Source organism: Octopus sinensis, linkage group LG8 (assembly GCF_006345805.1).
Source record: "Octopus sinensis linkage group LG8, ASM634580v1, whole genome shotgun sequence".
NCBI classification, from domain to species: domain Eukaryota; kingdom Metazoa; phylum Mollusca; class Cephalopoda; order Octopoda; family Octopodidae; genus Octopus; species Octopus sinensis.
In genome coordinates, this window is record NC_043004.1 from 107003937 (window position 1) to 107024645 (window position 20709).

General features: G+C 38.3%; 1 protein-coding gene and 1 non-coding gene across 2 annotated transcripts in view; one reads left to right on the forward strand and one right to left on the reverse strand.

Moving 5' to 3' along the window:
- Positions 1-14008, forward strand: part of LOC115215192 — a 28699-nt gene extending 14691 nt beyond the window's left edge. Inside the window, exons 3-5 of the mRNA XM_029784380.2 lie at positions 7313-7360; positions 12863-12988; positions 13779-14008. Of these exons, the coding sequence (XP_029640240.1) occupies positions 7313-7360; positions 12863-12987 (173 nt within the window). The 3' untranslated portion in view covers position 12988; positions 13779-14008. The remainder of the gene's footprint in view (positions 1-7312; positions 7361-12862; positions 12989-13778) is intronic.
- A 2247-nt stretch (positions 14009-16255) lies between these two features.
- On the reverse strand, positions 16256-16366 carry LOC115215271. The gene has a single exon (XR_003881972.1). It is a non-coding gene; the product is annotated as a U6 spliceosomal RNA (small nuclear RNA).
- Between the last annotated feature and the right edge of the window lie 4343 nt (positions 16367-20709).

Genomic DNA, 20709 nt, shown 5'->3' on the forward strand with positions numbered 1-20709 from the left:
TGTTGTAGCTCTTGTTCGTGTTGCCACTGTGGGAAACCTAAGCTAATCTCATAAACCGGCTTTCCCCATTTTTAATATATACAGCTCTACATCTTAGAGTGTGCTGTACTTCTTCATTCGCATTTATGTTTTCTTCAAACGATATATATATAAAATTAATACACATACCGAAAGAGATACTTATAGTTCGTGTTTTTATGATACTTTAACTAGACATTTTTATGAAATATGCCGTGCAAAAACTATTAGTAGCTCTTTTGGTATGCGTATTGATTTGATATTTACCTCTCACTTGATGGAGTACTTTTTGTTGACTCTACCTATATTGGATATATATACATGTATGTATATACAAACACACACACATATACACATACGCACACGTGACAGAAGTAAATAGATACCCATAAACCATCGTTTTATGTTTATTCTAACTTGTAAAGTTATATATTTTTTATTAATTGACATTTTTATGTTTCAGGTTCTATAAGTGAGTGTTTAATCATTCCATGTACAAAAGAAGCCTGTCTGAATTTCAAAGAGGCCGTATTGTGGGTCATTCTGAAGGTGAACATAGCATAAAATTGCAGAAAACCTTGGGATCCTGCTTTCTACAGTTAATAGAGTAATTATGAAATTCACCAGAGAGGGGAAGGAGTCCACATCACCTCGCCCAGATCAACCAGAACCCTCTGATAGGACCCTTCTCTTTGTTAAGAGAAGTGTAAAGGATAATCCTCGTTGCAAGGCCTCTGACATAGCAGAACAAGTTGAATGTCAATCCCAGAACAGCTGCCTGGTATCTCCACAAACTTGGTTACTATGGCAGAGCAACAAGAAGGAAGCCAATTCTTCAACCAGCCAAAATCAAGCGGAGAAAAGATTGGGCCAGTGAGATGGTGGAGAAGACACTGGCGTTTTAGGACACAGTCATATTCTCTGATGAGTCCAGATTTGCTGTATTTCCTGACAGTGGTCGAGTGTGGGTCCGGAGACTCTGAGATCGAGAATTTGATGTGAAAAGATTGCAACTATTCTATGACGGTCTGGGGAGCAATTTGGAGCAATGGTTGATCAGATCTGGTGGAGTGTGAGGGAAACATAAACTCAGATAAATATGTGTCCATATTGCTGAAAGGACTCTTTCCAATCTTCTCCAGTGGTAAAATGATTAAAGAAGATTCTTTATTTATGGAAGGCTCATTGTTACACGTCTAAAATGGATAAGAATGACATTAAAAAGTTTCCAGTCACCAGATATGAACCCTATTGAACACTTCTGGGACGTAATGGACAGGACACTTCATAAAGAGAACAAGATACCTTCTTCAAAGCCAGATCTTTTAAGATTACTGCATGAAACTTGGCAAGAAATTCCGCAAGAGAATATTCGTCATCTGATCAGAAACATACCTTATAGGGTCCTTGCATAAAGAAATGCAAACGGCATGTCTACTAAATATTAAATATTCACATTATAATAATTAATAAATAATTTTAATGTATAATTTCAGATTTAAATAAATTTTAATGATTACAAAGGTATCTATTTACTTAGGTACTTAAATCGAAGCTCCAAGGCAGTTCGGTAAAGTACGCGCAGCTCGAAGTTAGGTGAATAAAAAGCAAATAAGTAACAAGGATGGAAATTTACGAAATTTTTCAAATATCGAGCGAAGCATAACCTTATTAAACATTAGAATACCATGTGTGCATAGGATCACCCGTACTTTTAAATATTTTAGAAACAGATAATAATATACATATATTATGATTTGGTAGGAGTCTAGTAATTTACGTAGGATTACTCACCTATAACCCCTAATATTTTAGTCTACATTCTTCATATACTTATATTACGTTAATTACCCTTAGCTTCTAGGAATTTGTTTTTTCCCTATTAGTTATAGTATGTAAATTTGTAACTGATTACCTGATCCTGCGCATCCCTTAAGTATACCATACACGCCCTGCGAACTATCATTATTCGACAGATTTTTGTGTTCTTATTAGATTTTACAAATATTTGATACAACCTTTTCAAATGGTATTTTTATCTTATTGTATTTATCCTCCAACTAGCTTCAGTTATGCATACCTTGAATTTTCCTTGTTTTTTTTTTAATTTTATTTCCATTTACCTCCGTTATACTTTTTATGTCGTTCGCAATGTTATTTTTTATTATTTTATTATATAAATTCTTTATAAGAGAGGTTTATATAAAAATATTTTGTCTTTTACTTATTCTTATTTATATTTTTACCTTTGTTATTATTTTATTTTTTTAAATCTACAAACCCTCCTTTATACTGGTGTAATTTCTACCGATTGTGGAAGGGTTCATAATTTCTGTTTGTTAAACTCATTGTATAATGTAAGAAAATGTGGTACTTATATTTATAATCACACTATATATTTAATAAAGTTTATAAAATTTTCATATATATATGTGATATTTTAATTTAATATATATATATATATATATATATATATATATATATATATATATATATATTTGACTTGTTTTTTCATATATATATATATATATATATATATATAAGTGATATTTTATATCTTCAAGTTTTTTTTTAAATAAGTTTACCCGATATGGGATTATTTAACTTATCATTTAGACCCTAATCTCTTGTTGTGGTTTGATATAAACTACGTACCCCTACTCAGATGACATACATTAAATTTAATTATAAATTCATTGTTGAATGGTTTTAGCATTACAACCTTAGAAAAAGCCTTATGAACTTTCTCTTATATATTATAGTTCCTTATTTTTAGGCTTTCTAAATTTTTATCTTAATTTCATAGTTGAGACATGCTTCGTTACCCTCAGTTTTAACTCCCACCCTTAAGGTTTTTGGCCTCTTTTTGTTTTCAACCTCATGCCCCTTTTATTTGATAATCTAAATTGTATTCGACTACCCACTCCTTCCTTACTCTAGTTATCACTTCCCTCTCCTTCTGTCATTCTCTTACTAGCAGGTGCCTGGCATGCCGGGGAGAATATCTGACATTTAATTAATTTATCACCACTAGCAGTAAATTAACTATCAACTCCCAAAGGGCTTAATTCTTAAGAGTTGGAAACAATATGCTGCAAATAATCTTAGAAATGTAATAATGACGAATGTAGACTCAACTATCTCTCTTTTCCTCATTCTTGACTCCCACTATTCACTATGCTACTCCGAATCATAATAGGCTGTAGGTATGCATTATTTACTAAATTCATTCTGCCACAGAAATGGCAAGGAAAAACAATGTAATTATTTTGACTGCTACTACTGAGGCAAATTGCTCTAAAAAATGGCTTATTCTTTATATTGGAAATCTATATGGTCGTTCGCGTCCGAGGAAAGCGATTTATTTCAAATTGATGCAATGCTTTCATTGATCGATTAAATGGAACCGCTTGAAACGGCCGTAATGCACTGATACCTGAACATCCTTGTTACTTATTTGCTTTATATATATATATATATATATATGTATGTGTGTGTGTGTGTGTGTGTGTGTGTGTGTGTGTGTGTGTGTGTGTGTGTGTGTGTGTGCGTGTGTGTGCGCACGCACGCACATATAGGTGTGTGTCTGTGTAGAAACAGAGAGACACAGAAGACAGACAGGAGATAAAGGCTGGAGAGTCTTTTGACCATAGATCTTCAGGGTAAAGGATAAACAACTGGAACAACAACTTACTGTGTAACTCATAAACAATGATTTATTTGATGGACAAAATTAAATATTCCTAAATCGATGTAGCGGAAATTAATTCGATCAGAAGCCATATTGTGCTATGTGGGGAGCGGCATGTCAAAGAATAGTCCCAACATTTCTTCTGTGTGTCGTAAAAGGCAACTAAACACCTGCCTCATGAAACCTCACCAGCAACAACTACCCAAACAGACCCTTAGGTTAGAGTAGTGGTTCTCAACCAGTTTTTGCCTATGATGAACACATTTGTTACTTTTTTACTCTACATACATATATATATGTATGTGTATATATATATATATATATATATATATGCACATATATACGACGGGCTTCTTTCAGTTTCCGTCTACCAAATCCACTCACAAGGCTTTATTCGGCCCGAGACTATAGTAGAAGACACTTGCCCAAGGTGCCACGCAGTGGGACTGAACCCGTTACCATGTGGTTCGTAAGCAAGCTACTTACCACACGCCTATAGCCACTCCTACGCCTATGTATATAAAAATAACATCTTACTGTATTTTTATAATAAAATATTAAGAATTGTATTTTTAAAAAATTATAATATTTTTAGTATTTTAGAAGTATAACCAATTTATGGCAGATAAACTTTAACAACAAAATCTTATATGGACTCCCAAGGGCCATATGGATTCTAATTCAGTGGCTCTCAACCAGGGTCTACATAGATTGTCGCCTGAGTGATGCAAAGGTGTCATCCACCGGGAGTAAAGAATCACCAACAAATGGCGTATACGACAACACAGCGCATTCCCCCACACTACTGCTAGGAGTCATATTAGCTAACTAGAGAACTTCTACGTGATCCTTTGACCTGATAGAATTTTCCTCAAATCGCACTTTACTGTCTAACAAAAAGAAAGCCATATTAGGTAATATATTGATAGATCGTTAGCCACTACACACATTTTTTCTCTCCTTTTTTCTCTCCTTGTTTTTTTCTCTCTTTGTTTTTTAATGTGTCTCTTTCTGTAGAAGAGCGTAGGCTCAAAACGTAAAATACTTTTTTCGATTCCTGAGCGTTATACTAATACATCTGTTTGTTTTGTATACCACCTGTCTTCGTCTTTTGTTTTTTTTTTCGTAAACTCACCCTTAGGTAATATATTCCTACATGTAATATATTTGAAAAGAAACAGATGAGATTGTAACGGCTGGAATGATTGTGGTAAGTCCGCTCTTCCAGAGATAACCTGGAGCTAAACAACAACTGCCACAGTTGTGTATTTATGGCCCTAGAATTTCAATATTCCGTTATTTATGCGAGTTCTATATTAGAATAATTGCCACATTTATAAATGGGTTTTTCTTACCTCATCTTAAAAACACATTTCTCTTAATGATGTGCCAAATGTGTCACATAAGAATGATATAATCATTAAAATATTCAATTTCTTTTCCATCAACATTTCAGAGATGAATGTATAAAGATAAGAATAACTTGTTTAAAATGGGCGTTTGTGAGTGTTTGTGTGCGTATGTATGTACTTGTGTATGGATGGATGGATGGATGGATGGACGGACGGACGGACGGATGGACGGACGGACGGACGGATGGACGGACGGACGGACGGATGGACGGACGGACGGACGGACAGGTAGATAGATGTAATACCCAGTGATCATTGTATTTCTTTGTTGTTGCTGATTTTAAGTACGGCAAAATAAGGCCTGTGGCTCACATACACAGACGTATACACATATATGGCCATTTTCTTTCATTACGGAAATCATAGATTTTATTCATGCATAGATATTACTTGTTTATATTGGCGATCAAATAATCGAGTTAGCTTCCTAAAATTTTACGGGAAATGTGATCTCATATAACGTGAAGGTTTTTATGTATTCTCTGAATGATACATTTTCAACATGACGTGGCTGGTTTGTGATACCCTTAATAAGCAGAACTATCGGCCTTATGACAACCTTATTCTTAAAATAAAGTAATCAGCAAAAAACTTTTGCAAGACTCGTGCTCACAGTGTTGAGTCTACAGGATTTCCAAGGAATGTAGCTGGGCCCGGGTCATCATCAAGCAACTGTCAAAGAGCACGTATTCTGGTATGCTGTTGGAATACTTTCAACGAAGTATTTACCGAAAGGAGAATTGGTTTACCTTCTTTAGAACTTGCTATGTACAGAATAGCTATTGTTACCTTGTCGAAGACCCATTTCACTGGTAAGGGTCAATATGCTAAAATAAGGGATGGCTACGCTATTTTCTGGTATGAAAGAGTTGATAATCAGAGGAGGGAATCTGACATTGATTTTGCGATTGGGTGAAGTTTAGTCTCACTTCTCACTAAGCTACCATCTGGTTTAAATGCTAGACTTATGTCTCTACCAGTGTCAGTATCTTGTGATGATTTGACAGTGTTTATGAGTTTCTATGCACCAACAATGCATGGTTCTGATGAAGACAAAAATTTGATTTATGAGAATCTAAAAGATATTATTTGACACATTACTGTTGGAGTAATAATTCTTAAACTTCAACGCACAAGCTCGTGAAAATGTTTAAATACTGAAGTGTGTAGGGCAGTGATTCACAACCAGGGTCCATAAAGGATTTTGTTAAAATTTATGCGCAATGAAGTGGTTATACCTCGACAATGCACAAAATATGTTAACAAATTTCATATACAATTCCTAATAATATTTTATTACAAAAAATATAATAGGATTTTTCTGGCATCAAATGGCTATGAGGGTCCAGCAGAGTAAAATATGAATCAAAGGGATCCACAGGTAAAAAAACGGTCGAGAGACACTAGTTCAGAGCATCATGAGATGAAACGATTAAAGTCAACCCCGAACAGTATTTTACTACAAATGTGAACAGAATTGAATCTCATTATTTGTAATAGGTTCTATAAAAATATAGAATATATAGAGATGTACGAAGGAAACTGGTTGCATCCAAGCTCCAAGAAACGGGAGAAAAAATTTGAATGATGTGAGAAATGTCTTACCAAAACAATATTGTCAAAATAAAAATTTATTGGCCTAAAATAAACTGTTAAATCAATGATTCAAAAGGAATTCAGTCAAAAAAATTAAGCAGTGAACTGAACGTGACTGTGATCTTCAGAAAGCATAAGTCAAAAGGGACTCTGCCTTTCATTCTTTCGGGGTCGATAAAATAAGTACCAGTTAATCACTGGGGGAGGGGGTCGAGATAATCGACTTACTCCTTCACCTGAAATTGCTGGCCATGTACCAAAATTTGAAACCATTATTTCCGATAAGGTGAAGAACAAGACTGTCCGCGTGTTGGTTTTGAAATTTGAACATTAAAGGACATAACTGAATTTTACAAGATAATTTGTTCGTTCTCTGCTGTTTCGTCTGCCCCTTTAATAATTTCCTGTAATCATTATAATATCGGTTTCAAATTTTGACGGTATTTGAACTCAGAACGTAAAGGCGGACAAAATACCACCAGGCATTTTGCCTCGGCCTGACAACGATTCTGCCTGCTCACCGCCTTTGTAATCATTATAAGATTGAAAAACTAAAACTAACTTCTGAAACTCATTATTTTTTGTTCTATTTCAGAACATTCTTGTTGCATGTATTTACTGAACAGACAAGTCTGCGTTCCAAGTAAGTAAAACCTTCTGTTATCACAATGTAGAGACTGAACTAAGGAGAGCATAATCCATAAGAAAGCCTATTAGAAATATCAGTTGATTCACCCTTAAATTATATCCTACCATCTTAAATAAGTCTACACTAACCAATATAGATCTTGGTACAATAGGAAATAGTCTTGATTTGAACACCATTTGATCGAAGGCCTGCTCAATGAAGGCTTAGCTTGGCCTAAACAAAACAATGAATGGGAGGAAACGCTGGGTAATGTAGTTTAGGTAAACTGTTGCTGTAAAAAGATGAGACAGTCACGGCTGAGGTACCTTATACAAAGATTTCGTCAATCAGACTAACTTGGGACCAAGCAACAACGACAAGGTAGAAATTGAGATGAGATTATGGTATTGAAAGTAATATTATTGTAATGTAATGTGGGGTTTGTTTTATGTGATGTAATATGAAGATACTTACTTCAGCCCTTTATCCCTTGTGAAGCGTAGACCATCGACGGCTTTTCTGCAGTTTTCTGCACTTTGCAGTTTTTTTCTGCTTCCCTTCAGTTAGATCCCTACTTGTTCAGCTCTTCTTCAGTAGCCCGAGGGCGTCCTCTCTTTCGCCTCCCTCGTTGGACCCATTCTTGTGTTTCCCACAGGGAATGCCTTCCTCTCCCAAGTCTTGTTTGTTTTGAATGTCATCAATGTATCTGTAACTTTTCTTTTTTAATAGTTAGGAGGACTGGCCTTTTGCTAGCCCATCTGGGAAGAGATGATCTATATTAGTCTAGCCTCTCGCCTTTGACTTCTCAACCAAGAGCTTAGCTTTTTGACTTGTCTACAGGCTTAGCTCTCTGGGTCATTGAGGCGCACAAGCTGCCACACCGCAACAGGGTGCAGGACAACTCACCACCGCCGACTCACCACCGCCAACTCACCACCGCCAACTCACCACCGCCGACTCAACATAGCTGACTCAAAACCATGACATCTGAACAACATTATTATCATGCAGGGCTTATATTCAATATCATCGTGCACTTCACGTCTAATATGGGTCTCCGCTGTATTGGGCTGCTTGAAGATGGTCCTCGTCAACCTACCACCGTTGTCATTGATGATGTTCTGAACCTGCAGGACTAACTGGGCTGTTATTGCCTGACTGCTGAGAAAATTTTCTTTTGGTCTTGGATTATACTTCCATATCAATAGCATTCAATTCTTTCCAGACCATTTTTTTTCGGCAGTAGGAACTCCGAGTACGGTGTGTCTTTTACTTTCCCTGCGGGACTGAAACCTATGCAACTGATACGTCAGAAAGAGAAATGAAAAAGTTACAATTTAGTGTATACTGTGTGACATTACTTTAGATCGTCTTCCATTTAAGACTCACAAAAATGTGTTCACAAACACTCGGCATAACCTGTATGTGGTGTAGCGATAATATCGCTGTAATTTAATATCAGAGCAGTGTTGTAATGGAGAATGGGGATCAATTAATAAGTCCTTTTATTCTAATGGCTTCGTTCTTCGAATTGCTGCTCACTGGAACTCATTACTATCGTCTTGTTTTCATTTGGTCTCTGATATTCAGTCCTTTAACCTATCTGTCAACCGAGGAGGAATTACAACCATGTTTCGTTGTCTGCTACCACAACAGCTCCTTTATAGGATCCAGTTAGCTCGAGACATCATCAGGAGGAACCACGTCCGGTTTCGACCCCTACTCCTCTACCGTTTTGACGTGGAGCGCGCCCCACCCCACCCTTTCGGAGGTGTCTTCAGCTCTGGTGTTGAGTGCATGTCTTCTTTCGCCTTCTTTCTTCTGTTCCCTGGCCTCTTCGATGTAGCGTCACCGAGTGTCGGCGGGCGACTGACTGTCTTGTCAAATTTCCCTTTAAATACCCGCTGCTGGGCGCCAGCTCTTTTTGCTGCTTTGTTGTCTCTTACGCTACCGTAGACTAAAACCTTGTTTGGGGCAACACCATTGTAGAAATATACTGTGCAGGCAGTTTCAAAATAATATAATGCGAGGAGAGAGATGTGGCATTGTAGCATTGCCAGAATATAGTGTTGTGAAGGTTGTGGATGCAATGGTACGGTAATATAGAATGGAAGTAACGTTCTCGAAAAGTTTTAGAAATTTAGGAGCACAAAAATCTTGTTATACATATTTTTTTCTCATGACAAAAGTATTTTTTCTCATTTTATACTTACAGAAGGTGAGTAACCTTTTGTGCACTGTTTGCAAAATGTTATTGTGTGCGCACACACCAACAATTTGAACAGAACACTTCATGAAAAAAATAGTGTATTGTGATGGCAGTGTTGTAATTTTGTGAAGAAGATGCATTGTAAAAATGTAGGATAAAGTCAATGTAATAGTAATGTAGTAATAGTGAAAATTGTGGTCTGTAGTTTCATAGTACAGAATGAGACCTCACACAGGCAACGTTTGTTTGCGAAAGCAACACTGTTTATCATATTGTTCTAGTTGCCTAATATCCGTAATATGTAATAATGTCAGAGCTGAGAATGTATTCACTGTATTTTTCTCAGATGCTGAAACCTACGTTATTTATGCCAACGTGAGGTCTTCTACCCTCAAATCATACACTACCATCTTAAAAAGATGAGAACACTTTCGATAATGCTGTCGCATATAAATATGAAAAGGTTATTGGTGGAATGCTTTACATCGTGTGTCTGTTTCATCAGCGCTAAACATCAATGGCAGAAAGCCAAAGTCTATGGAGTCGCTCAACCAGCTTGATATAACAGACAACTCGCCTTAAAATCGATGGGAAAAAGATTGGGTGGTTATGCTTGAGAGCGTATTTGATCACATGTTTACTCGAGCAAGGCTAACTTCTGATTAAACAAGTACAACAACGACAACTTTTCACTGTGGCCTGTGTTAATTAAACAGTATCAGCTTCTCTCCGGCGGTGTCTGGCCACAAAATGAAATAGATCCAATGATCGACTGAACTACCTATCCATGGTATTATAATGTAAAACAACTGACTAGACTACGGACACACATCCTTCAAGCAGAATCCAACGCAACACAGCGTTTCACAAAGTTGGGTTCTCTGAGTTACATGTACAGTGTTTCAGACAGGCTTTCGAGCAGTTTCAGTCAAGCCAATATTTTATTTACAAAACTTGAGTCATCCTGAGATTTTGGTTCAAGACTCATTCCTCGAAGTATTGCACAGTAGTATAGAAATAGCAACCGAATCTCACCCAACAGGATTGGCCAATACAAGAGGTAATGGATAATGTAGATTTCTTTTTTTTTTTAACACGGCTTAGTCACAAGAAGAGCAGAGCCCCTGACTCTTTCAGGGTCTCTGATACGGGTAGATGGAAAGAGAAAGCAATCCTTAGATCGGATATCCAGCTCGAATCCTCGCACAGAAAGTGGACTTCGCTAAAGGGTCAGGAGGTGGTGTTAAACAGGGCAACAGATTAGAAGCACCAAAAATAAGAATTGTCCCACGATGAGCTTCCATACGATTTCAGTCTATCAAACTTCATTCAGAAGGTCTTGATCGCCCCTCATCTGTGACAGAAGGCACTGTAACAGAGATCCGAACCCTAATCGCTAGATAATCAGTCAGACACCACGAGTGAGCAACCAGTTTCATGCGATCGGTTTATAAATCAACCAATCAACGTGAAACTGTGACGTGATGTAGTTTCCTCAAATGTTCTAAACTTTAACTGCTTGTCTCTTATAAAAGCCGTTTTTGGCGCTCAATCAATCGTAGAGAGTTGAAGGAGGCTGACTAACTCATGCGACTCCACTGTTACCAGACAGACATCAAACGGACCGCTGACGCTACAAATCACCTCGGAGATTCGTACAGATGACTTCGTGTATTTTTTGACTGACCATATGATGTCACACAGATAGCTTTCTACATTTTCAGATCATTTTATCTCTCCTCCCACTCAGCAGTTATCAATATTGTTCATTGTAAATCGCCAACACCAAATATCATTATGTCAGCAATCATATGTATATAAAGGCAGACTTTATATCCAACTTAACGTGGATGTTTTTGTCGGAACGTTGAATACTGCGTTATTTACCTTAAGGGTACCTCTTATATGGACGCATGGTGCATAAAAGTACGCATATTTATATTGCTGACAGACAAGAATCAGCTGCTATGGGAGTCGGAACAGCTAGGTTGCGTATTTCGACCTGCCTGGGCTCCTCAGGAACAGACGTCCGACAACCGCAAACCGGTTGAATCTCACTACCAACGATAAATAGGATTTCTGGCACTGGTGTCACAAATAGCCTGCGGGCTTATTAACAAACATATTAGGGGCCGAAGGCAATCTTTACCTCCAACTTACCAAAGGGTTCTTTATATCTAACTTAACGTGGTTATTTTGTCATCGTTAAGTTGGATAAAAATTACCTTTTTGTATTAATACTGCTTCTGTCGCTCATATATATATATATATATATATATATATATGGAGAGAGACAGACAGACAGACAGACACATACATACATACATACATAAGTCAACGGTGTTGGAGAGCATAAATATTAAAGTTGAGAAAAAGTTAGCTGAACATTGGAATCCCTCTGAACATTGGAAAAGGGTTACATGTATCGTAATGATTCATGTCAATATCATGATTGTTGGTCAATGCTCTGTGAACGGTGTAAAAGCTGTAAGACGTGACATGGGCAGCAGCAACTGAGACTCGAAATCGTGACCAGAAGAAAGGGAAGCATCTACTGTTTTTACTGCGTCCGCACGCCGGAATTCATCCCCATATATTTGAACAGGGCCTTAAGCTCAATTCAGACAGCTAAGTGAAGTTACTGGAGACCGTGGTCAATCCTTGGCTAGAGAGGGTTGGTGCTGGGGGGAGGAGCCATATGTATGGCAGCAGGATTGCTTCCGGAAAAAGTCAGAAGAGGTTGTCAGAGAATTTCTACAACTTCACCGGCCCCAATTTCTGGCCTCATAATCACCGTAATTGTTATCCTATGGTTTACTATGTGTGGGTTGAGAAAGATATCAGTCGCTCTACCTGCAGCGCCGAGGCCGAGTCGGTGGCCAAGATCAGGGTGTTCGAAGATCATCCCAGTAACACAATGAGGAAAGCATGCGCCAATTCCGGAACCGTCTTGGGACTGTAGCAGAAACTGAGTGCGAATACTCTGAGTAAATTGTTATTTACCAGTTGATATTTTTATTTTCATTAAAATACTTTTATTTTTGATGGAATATTGCGTTTTCTTTCCTTTTAAGCCAACGGCCAAATTTAATCCGAACACTTTGTGTGTGTGTGTGTGTGTGTGTGTGTGTGTGTGTGCGTGCGCGTGTGTGTGTGTGTATGTGTGTGTGTGTGTGCGTGTGTGTGCGTGTGTGTGTGTGCGTGTGTGAGTGTGAGTGTGTGTATGTGTGTGTGTGTGTGTGTGTGTGTGTGTGTGTAAAAACCAATTATAAAGAGTAATTTTTTTTATCTTTCTTAATAAACTGCAGCGGACCCAAACGCTTGCTTCCTGAATGGTAAAAAAATACCTTATCAAGGTACTTTCAATCGTGATTGCGCGGAATGTACTTGCCTGGGAAATAACAACTTACTTTGCAACCCAACGCCCTGTTAAGGTAAGTAATTGCAGTATTTATTATGAAGCCAACAATGTGACGAATACTCACAAAACAAACCCTGCACGCACACACATAATTATATAATTTATAATTCACGAAAACATTCAAGAAAACAACCAGTTAATAAACACTTTATAGTTGTAGAAGTGTCAGTATTTTTCTCAAATGCTGGATAATGCTAACAATATAGCATGAACAGAATAAACTATCCATATTTTGCAGAAAATTCTGTCCGCGGCCAGGCATGAGACTCGAACTCACATGCATGTGATTACGCGTCATGTGCTTTACCACTAAGCTAAACTGCCCGAACAGCAAATGCTTCTGCAAATTTAGGATATGCATTTTTTTATAAACTAGGAGATGGCTACTGACATCAAGCTTAAGGATTATATAATGTACAAGTATAAAGAAAGAATTAAAGAAAAGAAGGACTCATTATATTGAATGTTATCGATAATATCGAGTGGAAACAGGAGGTGCCGCAGCTCCGCAGGGCCTATACATGAGCCACCACTGCAATGTAATAAGGTTTCATTCATCGTTTTACCAAAGAAGCCCATCGTGTGTGTGTGTGTGTGTGTCCACCACCGCTTGACAATCTGTGTTGGTGTAGTTATGTCCCCCTAAGTTAGCGGTTCAACAAAAGACACCGATATAAGTAGCAGGCATTAAAATAAATAAGTACTCGGCTCGATTCATTCGACTAAAAATTCTTTAAGGCAGTGCCCCAGTGTGGCCGCAGATATAATCCACAAAAAATGATATTTTATTTCTTTATTTACAGACGAACTAAACCCAATTGACCGGTGGCTGCAGAAATTGTTTGGCCGACCACTGGACGAGAATAAGAACTCAATACTTTCGTCAAGTTACTAATGATTATAACAAGATGTCGTTGTTGGTATCGAAAATAAAAACATGAACCCTATCCCTTCCCCACTCTGTTATAAATTTGTGACCCAACAGATGAGTCAGAAATGGTTATTAAAACACTGGAACACTTCTTTCTGACAATCTCATTTCTTTCCTTTCTTTTTTCTTCCTCTTTTTGCTGCGTTTTAAGTGTAATTAATCTTCGACGTTGGTCGAATGCCTAAAATCCAAACTTCCTCAGATGTCTCAGATTGAGACTTTATTATTATTGCTGATATTAAGGCAGTGAGTTGATAAGGCGGCGATCTGATAAGGTGGTCAACTGACAGAATCTTTAGCACGCCGGACAAAATGCTTAGCAGCATTTCGTCCGTTTTTACGGTCTGCGTTCAAATTCCACCAAGGTCGACTTTGTCTTTCATCTCTTTCGAGGTCAATAAAATAAGTACCATTTGAGCCCTAGGATCGATGTAATCGTCTTACCCCCTCCGCCGAAATTGCTGACCCTTTGCTAAAATGTCAAACCATTATTACTGCTTAGCAGTATTTCTTCTTTAAGTTCTGGATTCAAATTCTACCGAGGTCGACTTTGCCTTTCATTGAGCATCGAGATCTTTGCAATCGACTCCCTCCACTCCTATTAAAATGCTGGCCCTAAAATTGCAAAAAATTTGAAACCATTATTGTTATTGATACTTGTTTTCAAAAGTTTGCCTGTGTGGTTATCAAAGTCTGAGGTACTGTTTTAAAGACTGGTTTTCATGTCTTTTCAACTGCTTTCATATTGAGAGAGATAGAAACTGGATCGCCGTAAAACAAAGCTCTAATGCTGCCATGCGAAATACATTATTTCAGCTTTATAGCTGCCATGAAAAATACAGAGATATCTTCAGCTAAAAACGGATATTGTTCGTTTACAATCTAACAACTCAAGGTCCAGTCCTTGTTGCGGTGTGGGAGCTTTTGTGCTTCAATGACCCTAAGAGTCATGCTAGAGGAACTCCAGGTGCTGAACAGGTCAAAGGATAGAGGTTACCCTAATATGAGCCATCTCTTCCCTAGGGTATGCTAAGGGCCAACATCCCTACCTAGAAAAAAATAGCAAGGTTAAAGAACCATCGATGACAATTCAAAACCAACAAGACTTAGGAGATGAAAGACAGCCCGGAATCGAAACCAGTGGAGGTAAGTCGCCGATAGCTTATATTCCTTAGGGCGCGAATTAAGTAAGTTTGCGAAAATCTAACACAGTCTACTTTACACTATTTTAACTTCGCCAAAAAGTAAAGACTGCACTGGCTACCTTCCAACTCTTTTTCTGTCGTTATTTTACTAATCTCCGGAACAAGTGAATTGGTTACCACCTCTGCCTGAACACTCTCGATATATTCTCCAGACTTGTTCTTGCCTTCTCTATCTATCGTAACAAAAAGCCCAATCCTTATACAAAATATTTCACCCAGACTTTTAGCTCGTAATTTCAATTCAATGCCCCTATTACTTTCTCCCTGCTCACATCTTTCTCAGATATCATCTTCCTGAAACTTCAAATTGAACATCAGTTGCGTCATTCTCACAAGTCTGAGGCGACCCAAATACTGTGAGTAGAACTATTCTACTTCCTCTTAAATAAAATAGAAATATTTCCACCTATATGACCACCAAATACACTAAAACATCTCCGGTTGCAAGATATTAGTATTTAACGACTTGTGAGTCCACAAGATACATATGTAACGGGCCTAGATAGTAAAAAAATGTCTTCGTTGTTTCCTCTGTCGTTTTATTGTCAAAGCTTTCGTGGAAGCGAATAAATCAATTTGAGTGCTTTATTGCATGTTCACTTCAGATAAAGATGCAGATGAAAAGAAGATTAGAGTGAAACATTCTCAATTTATAACTTATTCTACAAATCATTTTTATTGGGCTTAAAGCAAATATTCAAAAAATCCTATTTGAAAAAGATATCGAATATCAAATAATGGCACAAGCACACGCGCATACTCCGAAGTAAACTAAATTGTAATTCAAATCACAAAGCATAGGTTTAGAAACACCAGAATGATATTAAATAACAAAGAACGATAAGAAATAAGTAATTGTATTCGTACCCATGTACAAACACATAAACACACACATCCACAGAAAAACAATAAAAACCTTGCTGCTTATTGGAGTTTTTAACTGAAAGTATGAATCGAAAGAAATATATTCATATAACCAATCCAATCACTATCAGAAAGCCTCATGCCAGAGTCGCAATGTAGTCGACATGACCTTCGATGTGAGGTTGCTTCAGAAGTTCAGGAAGCAAAATCAGGATCTTTTCTCTCTCTTCTATTTTCAGCTCAGAGCTGCGGCCATGCTGATGCACCGCCGTTAAATTAAGAAAATATGGAACGCTTCACGAATTTGCGTGTCATCCTTGTGCAGGGGCCATGCTAATCTTCTATCATGCTATCGTTCCAATTTTAGAATATGTACCGCCGTAGCTCGTACATCGGTTCATCGCATTTGTGAATCTGTTAGAAGTCTTTGACAAATTCTGTCAACGGTTTCTGTTACCATATTCAGGATACTTTTATGGTTTGTTCGCAGAAAGTTTGGCTACTCGCCCAAATTTGTATATTTCCTCTGCCATTCCCCCACAAGAATGGTAGCAGCTAGATTTGTTGTTAGATGCGAAGATGTAGCTTACACCATACAAGATGGGTTTCTTTTAGTTTCCGTCTACCAAATCCATTGACAATGCTTTGGTCAGCCCAGGGCTATAGCAGAAGACACTTCCCTAAGGTGCTGCGGATGGGACTGAACCTCAGACCACAATGATTGGGGAGCAAACTTCTCTTGCACACACACACACACACACTCATATTCACGTGGCTTAACAAGTGGTGGCAGTTATTACAAGGGAAATTATTTCTGCATAATACCAGGCAGGATAAGGACTATGAATGAGAAAGCAAGAAATTATAAGGGTGAAGATGCCCAAAATTTGCATATTTATTTATTTACATGCTTATTTACTATGAAATTCTTAAAATTTCTAGTCGGTGATGATGATGATGATGAGGTATAGACTATTTCAGTCTTTTTTAAAATCATCAGCATGATATAACCTATGGCTTATTAAATATGCAATATGTTACGAAGGAATACATTTCATGAAAGAATATAATTACAATCTGGAGGTAATCCTTGGAATTTCTTTTATTTGTTTCAGTCATTTGACTGCGGCCATGCTGGAGCACCGCCTTTAGTCGAGCAAATCGACCCCAGGACTTATTCTTTGTAAGCCTAGTACTTATTCTATCGGCCTCTCTTGCTGAACCGCTAAGTTACGGAGACGTAAACACACCAGCATCGGTTGTCAAGTGATGTTGGGGAGACAAACATATATATACGACGGGCTTCTTTCAGTTTCTATCTACCAAATCCACTCACAAGGCTATAATAGAAGTCACTTGCCCAAGGTGCCATGCAGTGAGAGTGAACCCGGAACCATGTGATTGGGAAGCAAGCTTCTTTATTTCATTAAATTTGCCACAAGGGCAGCACACAGAGAGAAGCTTGAGGGCTAGACAGAGACATTAATGGGATGAATGATGATGATATATGGATGATAAGGATGGGAGAAGACGAAAAGCGCCCGCCGACTTTCGCTTCTCTAAAAAATTGTTCATTTTTTCTTTTAAAAAAAAAAAAACAATGAGGCAATAAACCTCTTACACAGTTCAAAATCAAAAATAAAACACAAACACGAGGCAATAATCCTCTCACTTTTTACATTTTTAGTCTCTTTTTGAAGTAATACACCTCTTCAATTTTCCGCCCGGCCAGGCTCCTCGCTTCATCGAAGCACCTGGTCCGTTCCGAACTTAAAGATTTCAACATAAATCTGAAGGAGTCATACGGGAAGGAGTTCGTTATCCTGCACAGATCGTTCTCCCATATGACCTCCGCAGCCACCTGCGAAGGCCACTCAGGGTCCTCCGTGTAGGACAGAAGCCCCTCCCACCGGCACTTCCTTTCAATTTTTTTGATTTCATTTTGCAAGGTTCCTCCCTTGTGGAAGAGGACCAAAAATTCCTCCTCCAGCAGCACACCCGCCAAAGGAGAATCGGGACACGCTGGCAGCGTGTAACAACCCGCCGGCAATGTCCCGTTTTTCTTTTTCTTTTTTTTCCTTGGGCTGCGGGAGGGTGGTGTTCCCTTGCTGTGTCCAGCAGGTCCTCCTTTTCTCCTGCAGCTCTAGGTTTCTTCGGTGGGCAAGCATGTTGCCCACCTTTCGCTTTCGTTTTTCGAGGAGGTTCCCACCTCCTCGACATCCTCCTCCTTCTCTCCCTCCATTGAGGGAGAAGGGAGTGGTTCCTCTGTTAACTGCTCCAGGATCCTATTTTGGTCCTTGGGGCAGTTTTTCTTGATGTGACCGGTCTCCAGGCACAGGTGACACTTGGGGGGGGGCGTCCCTCGAGCATCACCGGATACCTAGACCCGGCCATCCTCAAAGAATCTGGGAAAACCACAATTTCGGCTGATTGGGTCCATAGGGTCAACACAGCTTTTGACCCCTCCCAATCAGCCGCAGGCAAAATTTTTACGTTGAGCAGCTTGGTACTGCTACCACCCAGACCCCGGCGGATAGAGTCCTCTATCCACTCGGGCTCAATTCCGGGTGGCAAGCCGCAAACCCAAGCCCTCGTCAACCTCTTACCACAATGACTGGGAAGAAACATTATTTCCTTCCCCTCGAGGGGCCGGCTTGCAAAATCGCAAGCTTCTTTGGGGGAGTCAAATAGCAACCAGACCGTTGCAAATTTGACTCCCGTGAAATAAATTTAATAGCTGGCATGTATTCTGCCAGCTCTTTCAAAATTGTGGCTTTCGGGAAGACGGTTATGGTATCGAGCGACTTTGAATAAGTCCTCAACAGCACCGTCTTCCTTTCGAGCTCTTTTAGCCATGATTTGGGAGGTGTTAATTCCCACACTAATATTTCCTTTGCCATTTTTTTTTTTAAATAATAAGTTCAAATATAATTCGTCAATACGTTTTCAAATAAAGAAAGATACACCGAAAAAGAAAGAAGACACAACAGAAGGGAAGAAAAAATAAAAATAACAGTTCAAATAAAGTTCTTTTTTTTTTAAATAAATGATAGCTGTGAAAAGAGAGTTCAAATCCAGGCAAAGAAATAAATTTTCGGCTGAAAGGTACTCCTGGCCAAATCTTTTAATCCACGTGGGCACAAACATTTTCAAATACAATTTCTCACAATTATGTGAGACAACACACACGTCTCCATCGCAAGGCAGACAAAAAGCTTCGAATCCAGTAAGGACTCCCTGCCTGTTCAAAAAAGTTAAAACCATCAGACAACAAATCCTACCGGACTCAAAAAGCAAAAAGTCTTACCTTACAGCGTCTTTCAGTTCAACTTTCGTCAGCTGCATACCAGCGTGACGACTTCAACAGGTGCGTGAAGAACAGTTTTTGTTCTTTTTTTCTTTTGAGGACGGAGCTCAGAGCGAGGCGTCCTCTCAGTTCAACCGGAAGCAAGCTTCTTACCACACAGCAACACACACACGCACACACACATATATATAGGTTGTTGGTGCAAACAGGAAAAATAGAACTCAAAATGTGAGTATATTACTCTTTTACTTGTTTCAGTCATTTGACTGCGGCCATGCTGGAGCACCGCCTTTAGTCGAGTGAATCGACCCCGGGACTTATTCTTTGTAAGGCCAGTACTTATTCTATCGGTCTCTTTTGCCGAACCGCTAAGTGACGGGGACGTAAACACACCAGCATCGGTTGTCAAGCAATGCTAGGGGGACAAACACAAACACACACACATACATATATATATATATATATATATACATATATACGACAGGCTTCTTTCAGTTTCCGTCTACCAAATCCACTCACAAGGCATTGGTCGGCCCGGGGCTATAGCAGAAGACACTTGCCCAAGATGCCATGCAGTGGGACTGAACCCGGAACCATGTGGTTGGTTAGCAAGCTACTTACCACACAGCCACTCCTGATATTTTTTATTAATATTTAGCAGAAACAACAGAGTAACTCAAAGTGCGAAAGTTTCATGCGTTGGCATGTTTGGTAAGTACCAATGCATGAAACCTTGAGTCACTCTGCTGCTTCTGCTAAATATTAATAAAACAGATTATATATATATATATATATATATATATATACACATACACACACAGACTTTAAGGTGGTGCTCCAGCATGGCTGCAGTCAAATGACTGAAACAAGTAAAAGAACAATACATTATATATATATATATATATATATATAATTAATCAATATAGGGAGGCAAAAAAAATTTTGTAGAATTCTTTTGCCCCCAGCGGCCTAGTGGGAAAAAATTAAATAGTCATAAACCATTTTTAAGTTCAATATCACAATCAAGGAACGGCCATAATAGGCCATTCACCCACTAGAAATAACAGCCAAAAAGCTTCAACCGCAAAATAACATTAATTCCGTAAATCAGGAGAAAATTAAAAAACTTAAAAAACTAAAAAATTAAAAAAAAATTTTTTTATTTTCTCCTGATTTACGGAATTAATGTTATTTTGCGGTTGAAGCTTTTTGGCTGTTATTTCTAGTGGGTGAATGGCCTATTATGGCCGTTCCTTGATTGTGATATATATATATATATATATATATATAGATATATAGTTGAAATTTACAGAAAAATAAAAGATGAAGACAAGTGTATAAACAACAAGTAGACATAAAGGCGGTGCTCCAGCATGGCTGCAGTCAAATGACTGAAACAAGTAAAAAAGTATATTAGTTTAATGCTC